Source organism: Callithrix jacchus, chromosome 4, assembly GCF_049354715.1.
Source record: "Callithrix jacchus isolate 240 chromosome 4, calJac240_pri, whole genome shotgun sequence".
Lineage (NCBI taxonomy): Eukaryota > Metazoa > Chordata > Mammalia > Primates > Cebidae > Callithrix > Callithrix jacchus.
The window spans coordinates 65,989,075-66,009,020 of record NC_133505.1 but is presented as its reverse complement, the minus strand read 5'-3'; the positions used below and the strand labels follow the sequence as shown (position 1 = coordinate 66,009,020).

General features: G+C 37.2%; 1 protein-coding gene across 1 annotated transcript in view; it reads right to left on the bottom strand.

Moving 5' to 3' along the window:
* The window catches only part of PRIM2 (DNA primase subunit 2), a 323,635-nt gene that overhangs the window by 8,561 nt on the left and 295,128 nt on the right, over nt 1–19,946 (bottom strand). The window contains exon 13 of the mRNA XM_002746677.5: nt 461–529. Within this exon, the coding sequence (XP_002746723.1) occupies nt 461–529 (69 nt within the window). The remainder of the gene's footprint in view (nt 1–460; nt 530–19,946) is intronic.

The following is a 19,946-nucleotide window of genomic DNA, read 5'->3' as shown; positions in this document are numbered from 1 at the left end:
ACCTAATTTTATAAATAAAGTTCTAGTGGATCAACAGTCATGCCTGTTCATTTGCATGTTTCTATGGCTGCTTTTGCACTACAACAGTAGAGTTGAGTAGCTGTGACAGATCACATGGGCTATGAAGCCCAAAATTTTTACACTCCGCTCTTTACAGAAAAACTTTATTGACCCTTGGTCTCATACCTAGATATGGAGTGGTGGGTGACAGCTGCAGTCAAGATTTTCTCGTGATGTAGCTTCTCCTAGTTACCAAATATTCCTGGTTCTGCAGCATCCAAGCTTAGTTGTCTGGTCCTTCGATAAATGCTATGTTACCTAACACCATGCAATTCCCCTTTCTCCTGAAAATAGCTAGAGTGGTTTCCACTGCTGCAACTAAAAACCCTGAATGTGACACAGTAACAAAAGACAAAGAATTAGGATATAAAGTAAAAAAAATATATATACATATACTTACATTATGTATCATCTCAAAGTATTTCTGACAGGCTACCTGGTAATGTGTCCCCTTTACTAAATCCAAAATCTAAAATGAATGAGGAAAAAGAGAAATAAAATTAGAACTTAAATTTTTTTCTAAACCACTGTAGCTCACAGTTGTGGGCCTTTTCATAATCTTCATTCCAGACAGGAAATGCAATAAATCAGGTAGCATGTTGTAGTTCTGCAGCCTGGACACTGATAATTCTGATATTACACAGTAGTGGTTTAGGTCAGCATTAAACCACAGATGACAAGAGACAGTCTGTGATCTTTCTGACCTACCAACTGTGCATTTTAATAACTACCTCAACAACAAGATGAAAATAGATCCTGGTACGATGACTTTGACAGTTATTGTCAGAACATCATATTCCAACATCTCTCCCAAAACTGTAGATATAAATCTAGTAATCTAATGGTTGGTGAATGAAGCAATCAAGTATACTATTTAGATTTTATTTTCCACATTAATAGTTTATACAGATACAGCAGAAAGTATTGCTGTGTGCCCATCAGGAAAATTTCATGTAAACCCTTTTGGACAAGTATCTGTGAAGACGGAATGCTTTTACCTTCAGTCAGATTTGTCCTTTTTGAAATGAAGTTATTTCTAGTAAAGCTCAGCAGAATATGAGAGTGAATAGTCTATTTTGAACACCTATTAGGAACATCATCCTATCTTTTGTAAATACAATTTGCTTTCCAATTCTGCTTCATGTAATCTCTTCAGAGCGGTGCAAACTCCCATCCTTATCAGCAGAGTGCAGTGTCAGTTGAAATTTGTAAAGTTTCATTGCCTCCCCCAAGCCCCCAAATAAATAAAACACATATTTGGTCTATTTATCAAACACAGTAAAATGCTGGAATTAAGAGATAACTTAAAATGAAGGGAAACATAATTCTGGAGAAATGTTAATTTCCATTTCTTTCTCTCTCTCCGTGTGTGTGTGTGTGTGTGTGTGTGTGTTTTAAGAGGTTGACCTTCCTGTCACAAAAAGAAAGGAAGATGGGATCTCAAATTTCTACTATTCTCATTGTTGAATATAGCTTTACATCATCTGACAGATACACAAAAAAAATTACAGTTACAGAACAGGCATTACAGAATACTGACAAGAATGTGCTTCAAAAATTGTTTTTCTCTGATTGTCTTATAGATTACATTTCTGAATTTTGTTTCACCTTTTATTAAATCATATATGAAAGACCTGTGTAAATTCCAGCCAACTACAGAGCCCAGGATTCTACCGATCTGTCTATGTGGCCTGTCTACGTTTCTTGAATTATTGGAGCAAAAATGAAAATTCAATCAATTGAAAATGAGACTTTCTTCATTTTTAAATTTATTCTGAAAGTTTTCCAAGTAATGCTGACACTCTGAGTCCATATTGTCTGATGTTCTTACACACAGATTTTCAAATTGTGATGAGATAAACTTGCTAATAATTATTAGCAAACATCTATAATAATATATTAATATCTGAATTAGAATTTTGGAAAAGTGAAGACTTAACTTAAATTTAAGCTTTAGATAATGCCATAAATTACCTGAGGTGGAAATGAATTCACAGACATAAAAAAGCTAAACCACGTAAAAAGTAAACATGAAATATGATATATATATATATATATATATATATATATACACAAACTAGTAACATATATGTTTGGAGAACATGCTATGAAGAAATACTTACAAATCATCATACTAAAAAATGTAGCTGGGTAATCCACATGTGTGAAAAACCTCCTAAAGAAAATTGACATAAAAGCCACAGAATGTGAGAAAAATAGATGTATTGCAAATTTTAGGTTCCATATAAAAATTAAGTTTAGATTAATCACACTACAGTCTTCCCCTGACCTGACCCCAACACAGAGAGGGCTCTTCCTTAACAAAAATAATTTACTTTTATTTTTGTTTTATCTTATTAGGATGAATTTTTATTTGAAATCTGCTTGCAAATCTATAAACAAACCATTCAACCACAATCAGAATAGCTTAAACAATTTTAATCATGTCCCAGCATATTTGAGATAAATGATGGTTTCTGTAAATATGCAAAGGTGTGATGAGAAAAAAGGCAATAGAGGTTTCTGAGGTAAGCAGATATCACTGGCAGATACTTTTATCTTCATTTCAGAAATGAGGAAACATATTAAAATTGGAGTATCTGTCTCCTGAGTGTGAGGGCCATTAAATGTAGAAAGAATTTTAAAAATCACATGCAAATTAATAATCTTTCTTTTAAAGGAAGACAACTTACATGCTTTTAAAATTAGGACAGAAAACATGAAACATTACTCAAAAAATCCAACTAAGGAATATACAGTTTCATTTCAGATTATGATCTATATCAGAGATACAGGAAAAGAAAAGGTGGGACAATGAATGAAGTTTGACTTCTTCTCTGAGTAAAATGGGAAGCTACTCCAATATTCGATGTGCAAGACTAAAGTGAACTGACATTTACGGAGGGTTCATTTCTGCCTCCTGTGCTGGGAACAGAATGGAAAGGACAGAGGTAGAAAGAGGGAGCTTATTATAGGAATTCAGGTACTAGACGGTAGATCCATGGACCAGAGTAGTGTTATCAGTGGTGTTGGTAAGTGGTCAGATTTGGAGACAGGAGGATTTCCTACTTAAAGGCCATAAAGTATTTCTAAAATCAGATGTTCTGCATGAAAATACTCAAGAGGAACCTGTCCTCCAATGTCTTAAAATGATGCATGACATACCACTCAACCCTTTGCCCTGCCAGTTGATTTCCTAAATAACTAGTTCTAAAACTCAGGAAAATGCCAATATATTTTAAAAAACCTTTCATATTAAAAAAATGTAAAATACCAAAAATATCACTTAATTAGCCACTAAACAATATGATTAACAGATTTTTGTGTGTGTAGAAAAAGGAGTATGATAATTCATGTCTCGGTGTTAGCAACGTCTTAGATGCACACTTTGCTGATATCAAAATTTTCCCCAGTGATTCTGATGTTCTAGCATTTGTATACGATGGGCTACTTGAGACTTTTTCTGCACTGTTTTGTTACATTTTTCCAATATGAATATCACTACTAAGCACTGTATTAAGATATTCTGCAAGTAACTCTATTTTGATGTTGATACTAATACAACTTGCAGATGGTTTGGATGACTCCAAGGGAGGAAATACAAGCTAAAAAGCAGGTGAAGAAAGTGAAGAATGAAGAGCTAATGTATGACCAAGAAGACACTAAAATTCACTTGATATATAGGATCAAAATTACCTGGCAAACACCAAAATCTAAGAACAGATGCCTAAGGTGGACTGTGTGAAACAGAATTTAGGATCAAATTTCCACAAGATTGATATACACCATGGAATTCTATGCAACCTTTATAAAGAGAAAAACTGTGTCCTTTATGGCAACATGGATGCAACTGAAGGCCATTATTCTAAGCAAATTAATGTAGAAAATAAAACAAATGCCACATGTTCTCACTTATAAGTGGGAGCTAAACCTTGGTGATACATGAACACAAACAAGGCAGCAATAAACACTAGGAATTCCAAAAGTTGGGAGACGGAGGCAAGGGTTGAAAAACTACCTGTCAGGTGCTATGTGCAGTTCTTGGGCAAGGGGATCGTTAGACGCCCTAGCTCCAGCATCATGCAGTATACCCATGTAATAAACCTGCCATGTGCCCACCGAACTCTAAAATAAAAAATTTAATAAACTTATTAAGAAAAAACTAAAATACCCCACAAAGTAATGAAGATGTTGTTAGGCAAGAGTACCTTTTGCCTGTGTCTGCTTCAGTGGCATAGCTTCTTGAGGGCCCAGACCTCCATCCTCACAAATTTAGTGTGGATCTTAAAAACACAGCTTCCCAAGATGGCAGACCAGGACTGGCCCAGAGTGAGGGTCAGAAATAGAATAGTTCAGGAAAACAAATACTACATAGAGGTGGAAACCCCTCCAGAGGAAGAAATATAATGAAGAGACAAAAGAAAACAACAACAGCAACAGGAGGAAGAATGTGGAAACAGAGAAATGGAATAAGTGAAATGGAGTCCATAGCATTTTTTTCTCTTTTTGAGATGGAGTCTTGTTTTGCTGCCCTGGGTGGAGTGCTATGGCATGATCTCAGCTCACTGTAACCTCCACCTCCTGGGTTCAAGCAATTCTCCTGCCTCAGCCTCCCGAGTAGCTGAGATTACAGACACGTGCCACCACACCCAGCTAATTTTTGTATTTTTAATAGAGATGGGGTTTCACAACCATGTTGCCATAAAGGAAATGATTTTGTTCTTTTTTATGGCTACATAGAATTCCATGGTGTATATGTATCTTATGGAAAATTGACCCTAAATTCTGTTTCACACAGTCCACCTTAGGCATCTGTTCTTGGATTTTGGTGTTTGCCAGGTTTGTAATTTTGATCTTATACCATAAAGTGAATCTTAGTGTCTTATTCATAACTTCTTAATTCTTCATTTCCTTCATCTATGTGGCTTGTAAGCATCAAAATGTAACTCACAGCTCACAAAAGACATTCCACTGACATTGACACTAACTCTCCAGTGTTCACACTCCATTTTGAAAGAACAGAGCACCTTATAAGGTACTCTTGCATATAGCATTAATACCAAAGAACAGTTTTCCAAAGGTCAGAGGAAATGAAATCAAGGGTCCATTCTGATGCTGGGGCCAGAAGTTTCTAATTCTATTTTAGAAAAATAGCAAACATTTTTAACAATCATATCAAATAAAGACATTTAAAAACCTAGAATTTTTATTTGAAGAAAAACTCCTATAAAGATCTAAGAATATTATGCAAACGGCAGTATGACTTCGTTTTTAATGGCAATATTTCCAGATAAAGTACAAAATGTCAAGTGTAACAATCCACTTACTGTTCTAATCCAGTTCATCAGTAATCAAAAGGCTAAGAAAAAGTGAATAGTGGCCGGGCACAGTGGCTCATGCCTGTAATCCCAGCACTTTGGGAGGCCAAGGCAGGCAGATCATGAGGTCAGGAGTTGAATGAAGATCAGCCTGACCAACATGGTGAAATCCTGTCTCTACTAAAAATATAAAAATTAGCTGGGCATGGTGGCACACATCTGTAATCGCAGCTACTCGGGAAGCTGAGGCAGGAGAATTCCTTGAACCTGGGAGGTGGAAGTTACAGAGAGCTGAGATTGTACCACTGCACTCCAGTCTGGGCAACAGAGCAAGACTGTCGCCAAAAAAAAAAAAAAAAAAAAAAAAGAAAAGAAAAAGTGAGTAGTAGTGACAGCAAACTACAATATTTTGGTAATTCGTATTTTTAAACTTCTTTTTGTTTTTGAGACAGCATCTCATTCTCACCCAGGCTGGAGGGCAGTGGCATATAGTCTTGGCTCATCACAACCTCCATCTCCCAGGTCCAAGTGATTCTCCTGCCTCAGCACTCAAGTAGCTGGGATTTCAGATGTGCACCATGACACCCAGATAATACTTGTATTTTTAGTAGAGAGGGGGTTTTGCCATGTTGGCCAGGTTGGTCTCAAACTCCTGGCCTCAAGCAATTTGCCAGCCTCGTCCCCCAAAAGTGCTGGGATTACAGGTGTGAGCTACCATGCCTAGCCTCTCTTTATTCAACTGATAGAGAATAGTTAAAAATAAAGTGCACCAGTAAGAATTAATATTAAGAGTTTTTAAAAATAGGATGGATGTGGTGGCTCACACCGGTGGTCCCAGCACTTTGGGAGGCCAGGACAGGTGAAACGCTTAAGTCCAGGAGTTCAAGACCAGCCTATGCAACATGGCAAAACCCTGTCTCTAATAAAAATACAAAAAATTAGCCAGGTGTGGTGGCACATGCCTGTAGTCCCAGCTACTTGGGGGGCTGAGATGGGAGGTTTGCTTGAGTCAGGAAGGTCGAGGCTGCAGTGAGACAGAGTGAGATGACAGAGTGAGACTCTGTCCTGACCAAAAAAACAAAAAAAGTAATGCAGTTTTTCATCTTCACAAAAAAAGCTCATATTAGTATTTGCTAAGTTTGCTAGAAGTATTAATTAGACTTCATCTACTATTTTGTCCTCAAGGTGAATTACTGATTTGGTTTTTTTTCTGTAAGAGAATTCTAATAAAGTGCCTAACCAGAGACGTCCTTGCTGTTGAGGAGCAAAAAGCAAATAAAGTGATATTTTTCTGATTTAATCAGTGATAGATCATAGCCAGCTGATAGAGCATACATGACACAGAACACTGGTGGGAAATCCTATGGGTATGTATACCTGCAATACATACATACACAAAAATAGAACTCTCTCTTTTTATAAACACACAACATTTTATACTTTGAGCCACGCTTCCTTCCCTCTTGCTTAATACTCTCTAATATTTCCAGTCAGTTGCAAATTCCTCTCTGTTTTGCTTCAATGCCTGCCAGTGAGGTTCAGATGATTACCTGGCAGCAGAATGCAGCCACCTGCCTATCTTTGGCTTTGGTGAGCAGAGCGCGGTATAGCTAGGTATGCTGTACGCACCAATTAGATATGTGGCTAATCTAATTCAAGGTCAGGTTTTGTCTTATTTAAAAGTGATAACAAGCTTGCTTCTTCCTTAAAAGCTGAACCTTTGAAAACTAGACCAGACTGATATTTTCCACTCCATTTCTAACCTTCCCATATTTCAAAGGTGAAAGAAAATGTGGTGGAGATGCCAAGTCTTGCGCATTTTTGAACATATGACTTTGCTCCCATTTCTCATACCGTTGCCATTTCTCAGCACCGTTTAACCTGCTGCTGCCTTATACCTCTGCTGTGACCTTCACTTACTGGCAGATCAGGGCCAAGTTTCCGTCTCTTGAACATGTGCTTTCATTTGTTTAAAAGTTTTTATGTCAATAATTTTTCGGACTCACTGTTTATTGACTATAGACAAAGTTATCTGAGTCAATTCTATCTCCAAATATTTGTTGTCTATAAACAAAGTTACCTGAGTCAATTCTATATCCAAATATCATTAAATTCTACCTTTTTCTCTATTTTCAAGGCTTCATCCTTCTCTTTTTTAAGGCAAAGTTTCTTGATTTATACTTTCTTCATTCATGATAGCTTCCACATTGCCACCAGAGTACCTCTCCTAAAAGCCAAATCTAATCCTGGCATGGCTGGGCACAAACTCTGCATGATGATTCTCAGGCTCCTACCCTGTCCTACCTGGCCACTGGCTCCTCCTCCTCTAGTCTAGCTTCTCCTACAATGTGCTCTTTGGAACTTAGCTCACAAAATCCAAGCAATGATTGGGGGTTTTCTTGTCTAATACCTTGTTTAACTGTCATTAATCCACACTTACCTACGTTACTTAATAGGGAAACATTTCTCAAACTAATTTCTCCTCAGAATCCATTTTTCATAGATCTCTCAAGACTAGGGTTCCTCAAAACACACCAAACAACCTTATCTAAATTAATAGGGTTGCCTCTACAAGTCTCATTCTTCTCCCTCATCCTGACATAGTTTTCTTTCACTACACTGACTTGTTTGTGATATTGTTTGGCTCTATCCCCAACCAAATCTCATCTTGAATTATAGCTCCCATAATTCCCATGTGTCATGGGAGGGATGACCCAGTGGGAGATAACTCAATCGTGGGAATTTTCCCCTACACTGTTCTTGTAGTGAATAAGTCTCACAAGATATGATGATCGTTTTATAAAAGGAAACCCCTCTCACTTGAATCTCATTGTCTCTCTTGTCTGCTGCCATGTAAGATGTGCCTTTCACCTTCCACCATGATTGTGAGTCCTCCCAAGCCACGGGGAACTGTGAGTCCATTAAACCTTTTTTTCTTTATAATGTACCAAGTCTTGAGTATGTCTTTATCAGCAGCATGAAAACAGACAATACAGTCTGTCTCTCCCAAGGGAATATTAGCTCTATCAAGGCAGAAGTCTCACAAGTTTTAGTCATCATTATATTCCCAGTGTCTACAATCATCACCCAATTATTATTTGTTGATGTTGAATGAATGCTGCTCCTCTGGCCTGATCTGCCTTACATCCCTCCACAGGGGAAAGTCAAACCCAGTTAAAATGATGCCTCCTATATGAAGCATTCCCTTTTGCTCCCTCTTCAACATAAGATCTTTCCCCTCTGATTCTACAACTGGCACTTTGAATATATTTTTATAAAAGCATGTAGCATACTTTATTATAGTTAATTATGAAAGCAATTATCATACTCTGTTGTAGTCAAGCACCAATAAAAGGACTGTTGAGAAGCAATTTAAACTGCTACCCAAAATACTGATTTCTCAATGCACATTAATACCAACATTTTGGATTAAAGGATTTAAGCTCTTAGGAAACATTAACAACTAAGTAAACTTAGCAAGCAAAGAGGGAAGGAAAGAGAAGGAAGAAGAGAGGAAAGATAATGAGGGGGGAGGGAGGACAAATGAGAAGACACATGCAAAGCCTGCTTGGAGACATGGAGAAATGTATTGTCAAACTTCAGTTCCATGGTTCAGTTACTAATTATTACTGTGCTTTAGTATTTTGTTTTTTGGGCTAATATAAAAGCAAGCCACTTCATAATCACTGTGTCCTATGATGGTTTTGAAAATAATAAAAGATATTTATACTGATTTAATAACTACTTTAGAGGATTATACTTATTAAAAGATGCATCATATCTCCTAGATATGCTACTGAAAACAGAAGCTAATATTAAAATCTGTCACTTAAGAATTAAGAAGTAAAAATAATATAAATTCAGAGACAGAAACTTTATCTAACAAGAAATACATTGCAAATTGACGGTAAACACCACCAAGAAGTCTGAAGTGACTTAAAGCTACACAGGCTAAAAATCTAAAGTACTTATTTTCTGAAATTAACTTAACTTTCTGGGTTCCTTAAGTTTGCTTCTTGAAAAGAAGCAGGATTCCCCTGGAAGTATACTCTATAAAACTGATCAAGAAATAGAACTAAGTTAGAATAGTTTCATGATTATAGGTAGTTAGGTTGGACTTTACAAAAGTATCAGTATCATAGGTGACTAAATAAAATTCTTCCACAAGTATCAGTAGTTTTTCATGTAATGAATAAATAATACTTAAAGAAAGATGTATAACTATATAAACAGAGTATTAAATGATGATGCTTTCCATTTGAATGCAATTTTAATGAATATAGGTTTTAATTAATAGGCTTAGCTAACAATGACATATGTTACTTGACTTTCAAAGTGATTTTTCTTTGAACCACCTTGAACATTAAATAATCTTCAAGGGCAGTCTATAAGAAAGGAAGGATATAAACAGAAATCAAGTTAGATGTTCAGTGATTTTTTTTTTTAAGCCAAAAGTACAACCATGGCCTGCTGACACCAATTCTAATGCTCAGCCTCACATCTTTTCATTAATGCAGTTCTGAGTTTACCAAGAACATTACACATTTTCAACTACAACCCTAAGAAAAGCAAAGCTAAGTGCAGCAATCAATCTACTGTTCTCATAAACCAGAAGAGATGCTCCTGGAGATGAAATAGATACAAAAGCTGCCCTTAAAAGCAGATACTTTTCATAAAGTAATAGACAGACTGAATACTATCATCCATTGATACGTCCCCTTACTCAAGAAAATCATGAGTTTTTAGGTAGTGCAGATTTATATGAACATTAAGTAAAGAGTCATTGAGATTTATCTGTCATAAAATCTTCTTGACAAAGAGTTACTTTTGAGTCTTTTAAACTGTCCCTTTTGAAAGATTTCTTCATTAAAAGGCATTTGACAGTTTAAATTTAATATGGTCACTAACTTCTTGAGAATGTTTGACTGTGAAAAACAGAGATTAGCCAACCTCTCAAGAAGCAATAACAGCATACATTTTTTTCATATTTCATGGTTTTAATATCACTATTTTCTTAGAAGCACCAATTAGATTTGTTTTAAAAAATCATTAGTAGTTATGTTGAGTGAAAATTCTAAAACACATTCCCTTCCTCTATTAAAAAAACTAAAAATAGAAATCAACAGTTTTTAAAACATCAGTACAGAAATACAATTGTAAATAATATCATTTCCATCAAAACCTTGAAAAATGAATACCCTATTTATACTCCCTTATGTGCTAACATGTAAAAGTAAGTATTGATTGTAATAGGTCTAACACAATTGTACAGCAGAAGCAAACACTAAAATACACTGTAGAAACAGAACCTCATCACTCAAATACTCGACATTCCCAAGTGCTTGATACTTCAAGCAGTGCTCTCCAACAGAAATATGACATATCTGTAATTTTAGATTTTCTATAGCCATAATTAAAACACTAAAAATAAACAATTGCTTTCAGTAATATATTTTATTCAAAGCAATGTATCTAAAATATTGTTATTTCAAAATGTAATCAATGTAAAAATATTACTGAGATTTTTTGCAATGCTTTTTTTCAATACTATTATAACTCTGTGAAACTTGATGTACATTTTACCACAGCCAGTGGTATACTGAAGCTAACCAAAACTGGCATCACAGGGTTGATTGTGCCCATTTACAGTCAACTCTATGCCCCTCAAAGTTTAGTAATACCACATTGTTAGTTTGACAGTAGCTATAGTAGGAATATTTACACCACAGAAATCAGCAAATGACATAAATCATGGCTTTCCCCTGCACCTATATAGGGGTGATTTATCAATATACCACTGCTTTTAACACAACTCAATTTAGACCACTCACATTTCAATTGCTAAACAGTCAGAGGTAGCAAGTGACTATTACATTGGACAGTGCAGACAGGTCATATATTGGGCAGGTCATAAAAGAAGAACCAGACTTCTGGGTTAGCAATGTATATTTGAAATGTCCAGTTTAATAGAAAATGTTATAAAGCATGCAAAGAAACAAAGTATGGCCCAATCACAAGAGATATTACACACAATGTCCCAGAGAAAGCACAGACATACACTTACTAAACAAAGACTTTAAACCAACTGGTTTTAACATGTTTAAAAGGAAAAAATAAACTACAAATAAAAGCTAAAGAAAATGAAGAGAATGATATCTTAACAAATAGTAAACAGCAATAAAGAGAATTAAACTATAAAAAAGAACCAGAAAGAAATTCTGGAGCTGAAAACTAGGATAACTAAAATGAAAAATTCACTAGAGGGGTTCAACAGCAGTTTCAGCAGGCAGGAAAAAGAATCGGCAAACTTGAAAATAGGTCAGTTGAGATTATCCAGTCTGAAGAGCAGAGAAAATGAAGAAAAATTAACAGCACTGATGAGACAAGCAAAACACCATTTTTTTTTTTTTTTTGGTATTCCTTATGTGTACTGAATAGAGAAAGGATCAGAGAGAATACTTGAAGATAAATGGCTGAGAACTATTCAAACTTGAAAAAACATGAATCTATGCATCCAAAAGGTTGGCAAACTCCAGGAAGAATTAACACAGAGATCCATTTGGAAAAATATTATAAACTGTCAAAAGCCAAAAAGAATCTTGAAATTGGCAAGAGATAAATGACCCATCAAGTATAAAAGATACTCAACAAAAATACTTAATAATTTCTCTATAAAGAAACTATAAAGGCCAGAAAGCAGCGAAATAACCTATCTTGCTATAAGAATAAAACTGTCACTAGGCATAGCAGCTCATGCCTGTAATCCCAGCACTTTGGAAGGCCGAGGTGGGTGGATCACTTGAAGGCAGGAGTTTGAGACCGATCTGGACAACATGGTGAAACATTGTCTCTATTAAAAATACAAAAATTAGCCAGGCGTGGTGGCACATGACTGTAATTCTAGCTACTCAGAGGCTGACGCAGGAGAATCCCTTGGACCTGGGAGGCAGAGGTTGCAGTGAGCCAAGATTTGGCCCCTGGACTCCAGCCTGGGCAACAGAGTAAGACTCCATCTCAAAGAAAACAAAACAACACTGTCAACTGAGATTCCTATATATAACAAAACTATACTTGAAAAATAAGGAAAAAGTAAGAAATTCCCAGATAAACACATGCTGAAAAAGTCTGTTGTTAGTAGACCTGCCCAACAAGAAATGCTAGAGGAAATCCTTCGGGCAAAAAGGGAAGATGACTACAAAGTAGCTCAAAGCCGTTCAAAAAGAACACGAGCTAAGGTAGATATATAGGTATTAAAAATCTACTATTATTGTGTTTTTGAGTTGTAACTTTTTAAAATATGATTTAAAAGACAGATTTGTAAAACAGTAATTGTAAGTTAATGGGCACACAAGGTATGAAGGTATAATTCATGACAACAACATACACGGGAGGGACAGAGCTACATAGAAGTGGGGGGTTTGTATATAATAGATGCTAAGTTGATATTAAAAACTGTTATATATTTAAAAGGTTAGTTACAGCCTCTGGTTTAACCACTAAGAAAATAATGGGAAAAAATAAATCAAAGAAAATGGCACAAATAAAAATGGTACTATGGTTCTATAGTCTGAATGTATCCCTTCCAAAGCTCAGGTGCTGCAAATCTAGTAGTATTAAGAGACTGGACCTTTAAGAATTGATTAGGCCATGAGGGCTTAGTCCTCATTAATGGAATTAAGGCCCTTATAAAGATTAAAAAAACCAGCAACAGCTTCAGGTGTCATTAGCTAGCTTGTTCTCTTGTGCTTCCACAATGTGAAGACTGAACAAGAAAGTCTTCACTAGATCAGAGGTGGGGTCCTCAACCTTGGACTTCTCAGGCTCTATAACTGTAAGAAATAAATTCATTTTATTTATAAATTAGCTGGTCTGTGGTATTCTGCTATAGCATCACAAAACAGACTAAGTTAATATACCACCAAAAAATAATTTAATGCAAAACAAGGTACTAATGGAGAACCTAAGGGACAAAAAGACAAGACATCATTGAAAGCAATGAGCAAAATGCCTAGCATGGCAGCTCATGCTTGTAATCTCAGCTACTCAGGAGGCTGAGGAAGGAGGATAACCTGTGTAGGAGTTCAAGGTTACAGTGAGCTATGATCACGCCACTGCACTCCAGCCTAGGTTAAGAATAAGATTCTGCATCCAAAAAATAAAATGAGCAAAATGGCCAAAATGAATCCTTCTTACCAGTAATTATTTTAATGATAAATATGTTAAGCTCCAATCAAAAGAAAAAAACTTGAAGAATGTTTAAAAATACATTATCAACTTACAGCTCTCTATAAGAAACTAACTTTACATCCAAAACACATAATAGGTTAAAAGTTAAAGGATGCAAAAAGATATTTCATGAAGAGTAACCAAATGAGAGCTAGGAAGGCAATATCAATATCAGGAAAAACACACTTTAAGTAAAAAATTGTTATGAGACAATAAAGGACATGTCCTTAATGGTTATGGATGAGTTTTGGTAGTTCATGTGTTTCTACAAATTTACTTACTTTGTGTTATTTACCTTGTTGGTGTATAGTTGTTTACAGTATTATTTTATTACCCTTTTCATTTCTATAATGTTAGTAGTAATGTCCCCACTTTCATTTATGAATTGAATCTTCTTTTTCTTAATCAGTATAGATGAAGGTTTTCTAAAAACATTCAATTTCTTTATGTGTTATGGCTTTATTTGGACTGTTTTTTTTTATTGTACTTTAGGTTCTGGGGTACATGTGCAGATAGTGAAGGGTTGTTGCATAGGTACATACATGGCAATGTGGTTTGCTGCCTCCATCCCCCCATCATCTACATCTGGCATTTCTCCCCATGTTCTCCCTCCCCAACCTCCACTGTCCCTCCCCTACCCCCACCAACAGACCCCAGTACATGATGCTCCCTCCCTGTGTCCATGTGTTCTCATTGTTCAACACTCACCTATGAGTGAAAACATGCAGTGTTTGATTTTCTGCGGTTTCCAGATTCATCCACTTCCCTACAAAGGACACAAACTCATTGTTTTTTATGGCTGTGTAGTACTCCATGGTATATATGTGCCACATTTTCTTTGTCAAGTCTGTCATTAATGGGCATGCGGGTTTGTTTCAGGTATTTGCTATTGTAAATAGTGCCACAATGAACAAACGTGTGCATGTGTCTTTAGAACAGAATGATTTATAATCCTTTGGGTATATAGCCAGTAATGGGATTGCTGGCTCAAATGGAATTTCTATATCTAAATCCTTGAGGAATCACCACACTGTCTTCCACAATAGTTGAACTAATTTACACTCCCACCAACAGTGTAAAAGTGTTCCTGTTTTTCCACAACCTCTCCAGCATCTGTTGTCTCCATATTTTTTAATAATCGCCATTCTTTTTTTTTTTTTTTTTTTTTTTTTGAGACGGAGTTTCGCTCTTGTTACCCAGGCTGGAGTGCAATGGCGCGATCTCGGCTCACTGCAACCTCCGCCCCCTGGGTTCAGGCAATTTTCCTGCCTCAGCCTCCTGAGTAGCTGGGATTACAGGCACACGCCACCGTGCCCAGCTAATTTTTTGTAATTTTAAGTAGAGACGGGGTTTCACCGTGTTGACCAGGTTGGTCTCGATCTGCCGACCTCGTGATCCACCCGCCTCGGCCTCCCAAAGTGCTGGGATTACAGGCTTGAGCCACCGCGCCCGGCCAATAATCGCCATTCTAACTGGCATGGGATGGTATCTCAATGTGGTTTTGATTTGCATTTCTCTAATGAGCAGTGATGATGAGCATTTTTTCATATGTATGTCAGCCTCACATAAGTCTTCCTTTGAAAAGTGTCTGTTCATATCCTTTGCCCACTTTTGAATGGGTTTGTTTGTTTTTTTCTTGTAAATCTGTTTTAGTTCTTTGTAGATTCTGGCTATTAGCCCTTTGTCAGATGGATAGACTGCAAAAAAATTTTTCCCATTCTGTTAGTTGTTGGTTCACTCTAATGAATGTTTCTTTCGCTATACAGAAGCTCTGAAGTTTAATTAGATCCCATTTGTCTATTTTGGCTTTTGTTGCCAATGCTTTCGGTGTTTCAGACATGAAGTCCTTGCCTATTCCGATGTCCTGAATGGTTTTGCCTAGGTTTTCTTCTAGGGTTTTTATGGTGTTAGGTCTTATGTTTAGATCTTTAACCTTACCTTCCTATAAGGTATCAGAAGGGGTCCAGTTTCTGCTTTCTGCACATGGCTAGCCAGTTTTCCCAACACCATTTATTAAACAGAAAATCCTTTCCCCATTGCTGGTTTTTGTCAGGTTTGTCAAAGATCAGACAATTGTAAATGTGTGGTGCTGCTTCCAAGGCCTCTGTTCTGTTCCACTGGTCTGTATCTCTGCTTTGGTACCAGTACCATGCTGTTTTGATTACTGTGGACTTGTAGTATATTTTGGAGTCAGGCAGCGTGATGCCTCCAGCTTTGTTCTTTTTGCTTAGGATTGGTTTGGCTATGCAGGCTCTCTTTTGGTTCCATATGAAGTTTGAAGTGGTTTTTTCCCAGTTCAGTGAAGAAGGTCATTGGTGGACTGATGGGCACAGCATTGAATCTATAAACTACTTTGCGTGGTATGGTCATTTTCACGATACTAATTCTTCCCAACTATGAGCATGGAATGTTTTTCCATTTGTTTGTGTCCTCTCATTTTCTAGAGCAGTGGTTCCTAGTTTTCCTTGAAGAGGTCCTTTACATCCTTTGTTAGTTGTGTTCCTAGGTATTTTACTCTCTTTGTAGAAATTGGGAATGGGAGTTTGCTTTTGATTTGGCTGTTTGTCTGTTATTGGTGTATAGAAATGCTTGTGATTTCTGCACATTGATTTTGTATCCTGAGACTTTGCTGAAGTTGCTTATCAGTTTAAGGAGATTTTGGGCTGAGATGATGGGGTCTTCTAAATATACAATCATGTCATCTACAAATAGAGACAATTTGACTTCCTCCTTTCCTAATTGAATACCCTTTATTTCTTTTTCTTGCCTGATTGCTCTGGTTAGAACTTCCAATACTATATTGAATAGGAGTGGTGAGAGAGGGCATCCTTGCCTAGTGCCAAATTTCAAAGGGAATGCTTCCAGTTTTTGCCCAGTATGATATTGGCTGTGGCTTTGTCATAAACAGCTTTTATTATTTTGTAATATGTTCCATCGATACCTAGTTTATTGAGGGTTTTTCGCATAAAGGGCTACTGAATTTTGTTGAAGGCCTTCTCTGCATCTATGAGACAATTATGTGGTTTTTGTCTTTGGTTCTGGTTCTGTGATGGTATATGTTTATGGACTTGTATATGTTGAACCAGCCTTGCATCCCTGGGATGAAGCCCACTTGGTAGTGATGAATGAGCTTTTTGATTTTCTCTTGAAATTGGTTTGCCAGTATTTTATTGAAGATTTTTGCATCGATGTTCATCATGGATATTGGCCTGAAAGTTTCTTTTTTTGGTTGAGTCCCTGCCTGGTTTTGGTTTCAGGATGATGTTGGTCTCATAAAATGCGTTAGGGAGGATTCCCTCTTTTTGTATTGTTTGGAATAGTTTCAGAAGGAATCGTACCAGCTACTCTTTGTCTGGTAGAATTTGGCTGTAAACTCGTCTTGACCTGGCCTTTTTTTGGTTGTTAGGCTATTAATTGCTGCTTCAACTTCAGCCCCTATTATTGGTCTATTCAGGGTTTCAACCTCTTCCTGGTTTAGGCTTGGGAGGGTGCAAGTGTCCAGAAATTTTTCCATTTATATATAATTTTTCCATTTACAAACCAGTAAATCAGGATGGTAGTTTGTATTTCTGTGGGATCGGTGGTAATGTCCCCTTTATTGTTTTTTATTGCATCCGTTTGATTCTTCTCTCTTTTATTAGTCTAGCTAGCCGTCTATCTATTTTGTTGAACCTTTCAGAAAACCACCTCCTGGATTTGTTGATTTTTTGTGTCTCTATCTCCTTCAGTTCTGCTCTGATCTTAGTTATTTCTTGTCTTTTGCTGGCTTTTGAGGTTTTTTTGATCTTGCTCTTCTAGCTCTTTCAATTTTGATGATAGTGTGTCGATTTCAGATCTTTCCTCGCTTCTCACGTGGGAATTTATTGCTATAAATTTCCCTCTATCCACTGCTTTAAATGTGTCCCAGAGATTCTGGTACATTGTGTCTTCATTCTCAATGGTTTCCATGAACATCTTTATTTCTGCCTTCCTTTCATTTTTAATCCAGTCAACATTCAGGAGCCAGTTGTTCAGTTTCCATGAAGTTGTGTGGTTCTGAGTTAGGTTCTTAATCCTGAGTTCTAGTTTGATTGCACTGTGGTCTGAGAGACTGTTTGTGATGATTTCCCATTCTTTTGCATTTGCTGAGGAGTGATTTACTTCCAATTATGTGGTTGACTTTAAAGTATAATGTGGTGCTGAGAAGAATGTATATTCTGTGGATTTGGGGTGGAGAATTCTGTAAATGTCTATTAGGTTCGCTTGGTCCAGGTCTGTGTTCAAGTCCTGGATTTCCTTGTTGATTTTCTGTCTTGTTGATCTAATATTGACAGGGGAGTGTTAGTCTCCCAATATTATTGTGTGGGAGTCTAAGTCTCTTTCTAGGTCGTTAAAAACTTGCTTTATGTATCTGGGTGCTCCTGTACTAGGTGCATATATATTTAGGATAGTTGGCTCTTCTTGTTGTATTGATCTTTTTACCATTATGTAAAGCCCTTGTTTGTCTCTTTTGATCTTTGTTGGTTTGAAGTCCGTTTTATCAGAGACTAGGATTGCTACCCCTGCTTTTTTTTGTTCTCCATTTGCTTGGCAAATCTTCTTCCATCCCTTTGAGTCTTTGTGTGCCCTGCACATAATATGTGTCTCCTGAATGCAGCACACCAATTGTTCTTGGCTTTTTATCCAATTTACCAGTCTGTGTCTTTTCATTGAGGCATTTAGTACATTTACATTTAATGTTAATATTGTTATGTGTGAATTTGATCCTGCCATTTTGTTACTGGTTGGTTGTTTAGCCCCTTGATTGGCATCATTTCTTCATTGTGTCATTGGTCTTTATCATTTTGTTATTTTTGCAGTGGCTGGTACTGGTTGTTCTTTTCTGTGTTTAGTGCTTCCTTGAGGAGCTCTTATAGGCCAAGTCTGGTAGTGATGAAATCTCTCAGCAACTGCTTGTCCATAAAGGATTTTATTTCTCCTTCACTTATGAAGCTTAGTTTGGCTAGATATGAAATTCTAGGTGGAAAGTTCTTTTCTTTAAGGATGTTGAATATTGACCCCCCACTCTCTTCTGGCTTGTAGGGTTTCTGCTGAGAGATCTCTGGCTTTTTTTCCTTTTTTGCATTTTTTTCCTTCATTTCAACCCTGGTGAATCTGACGATCATGTGCCTTGAGGTTGCTCTTCTTGAAGAATATCGTTGTGGTGTTCTCTGTATTTCCTGTATTTCTCTGTTGGCCTGCCTTGCTAGGTTGGGGAAGTTCTCCTGGATAATGTCCTGAAGAGTGTTTTCCAGCTTGGATGCATTCTCCCCGTCATGTTCCAGTAAACTGATCAAGCAGAGGCTGGGTCTTTTCACATAATCCCATATTTCTTGGAAGCTTTGTTAATTTCTTTTCACTCTTTTTTCTCTTTTCTTGCCTTCTCATTTTATTTCATTGAATTGATCTTCAATCTCTAATATCCCTTCTGCTGCTTGATCGATCTGGCTATTGAAACTTGTGTATGCTTCACGAAGTTCTTGTGCTGTGTTTTTCAACTCCATCAAGTCATTTGTGTTTGTCTCGAAGCTGGTTATTCTAGTTAGCATTTTGGCTAACCTTTTTTCAAGGTTCTTAATTCCTTTGCATTGGGTTAGAACATGTTCCTTTAGCTCAGAGAAGTTTGTTATTACCTACCTTCTGAAGCCTGCTTCTGTTAATTTGTCAAATTCGTTCTCCATCATGTTTTCTTCTCTTGCTGGTGAGGAGTTGTGATCTCATGGAAGGAAAGAGGTGTTCTGGTTTTTGATGGTTTTATGTTTTTCACTGTTTTTTTCCCATCTAGTTGGATTTACCTAACTTTGATCTCAGGTAGCTGCTTGGGGAGGTGGCCTTTCCTATGTCTGCCTGCAGAGGGGCTGCTGGGCTGCCACAGATTCAGTGGAGCTGCTGTGTATTTTTCCTGGGTCTTTTATCAGGAAAATTAGGCCGGCTTCTGCAATGGCAGTTGCCCTTCCCCCACCGAGCTCTATAGTTCCTGGTGTTTCTCTAACTGGTATTCTGGCTGCGAAACTCTGAAGTGAGAGTTTTTTAGCCTGCTAGTCTTTGTGGGGAAGGGACTCACTCTGCCATATTGTCTGTTTCCCTGCTTTCAGTTCCCTTTCTTTCTGGGGGGCAGGTAGTTCCATCCTGCTGCTTTCTGGCTTTCTTGGCATCAGCCAGTGCTTCCGCCTAGAGCTTTGTTGACAGCCCCAGCACCAGGCGAAGTTGCTGTTCAGCCCTATTCAGGCAGGTCACAGAGGCTTTTCAGCCTGGCAAAGATCTCCTATTTGGTGGGTTGTAGAGGGCTTGGGTGAAGCACTGTATCCAAACCCAAGTCCTAGA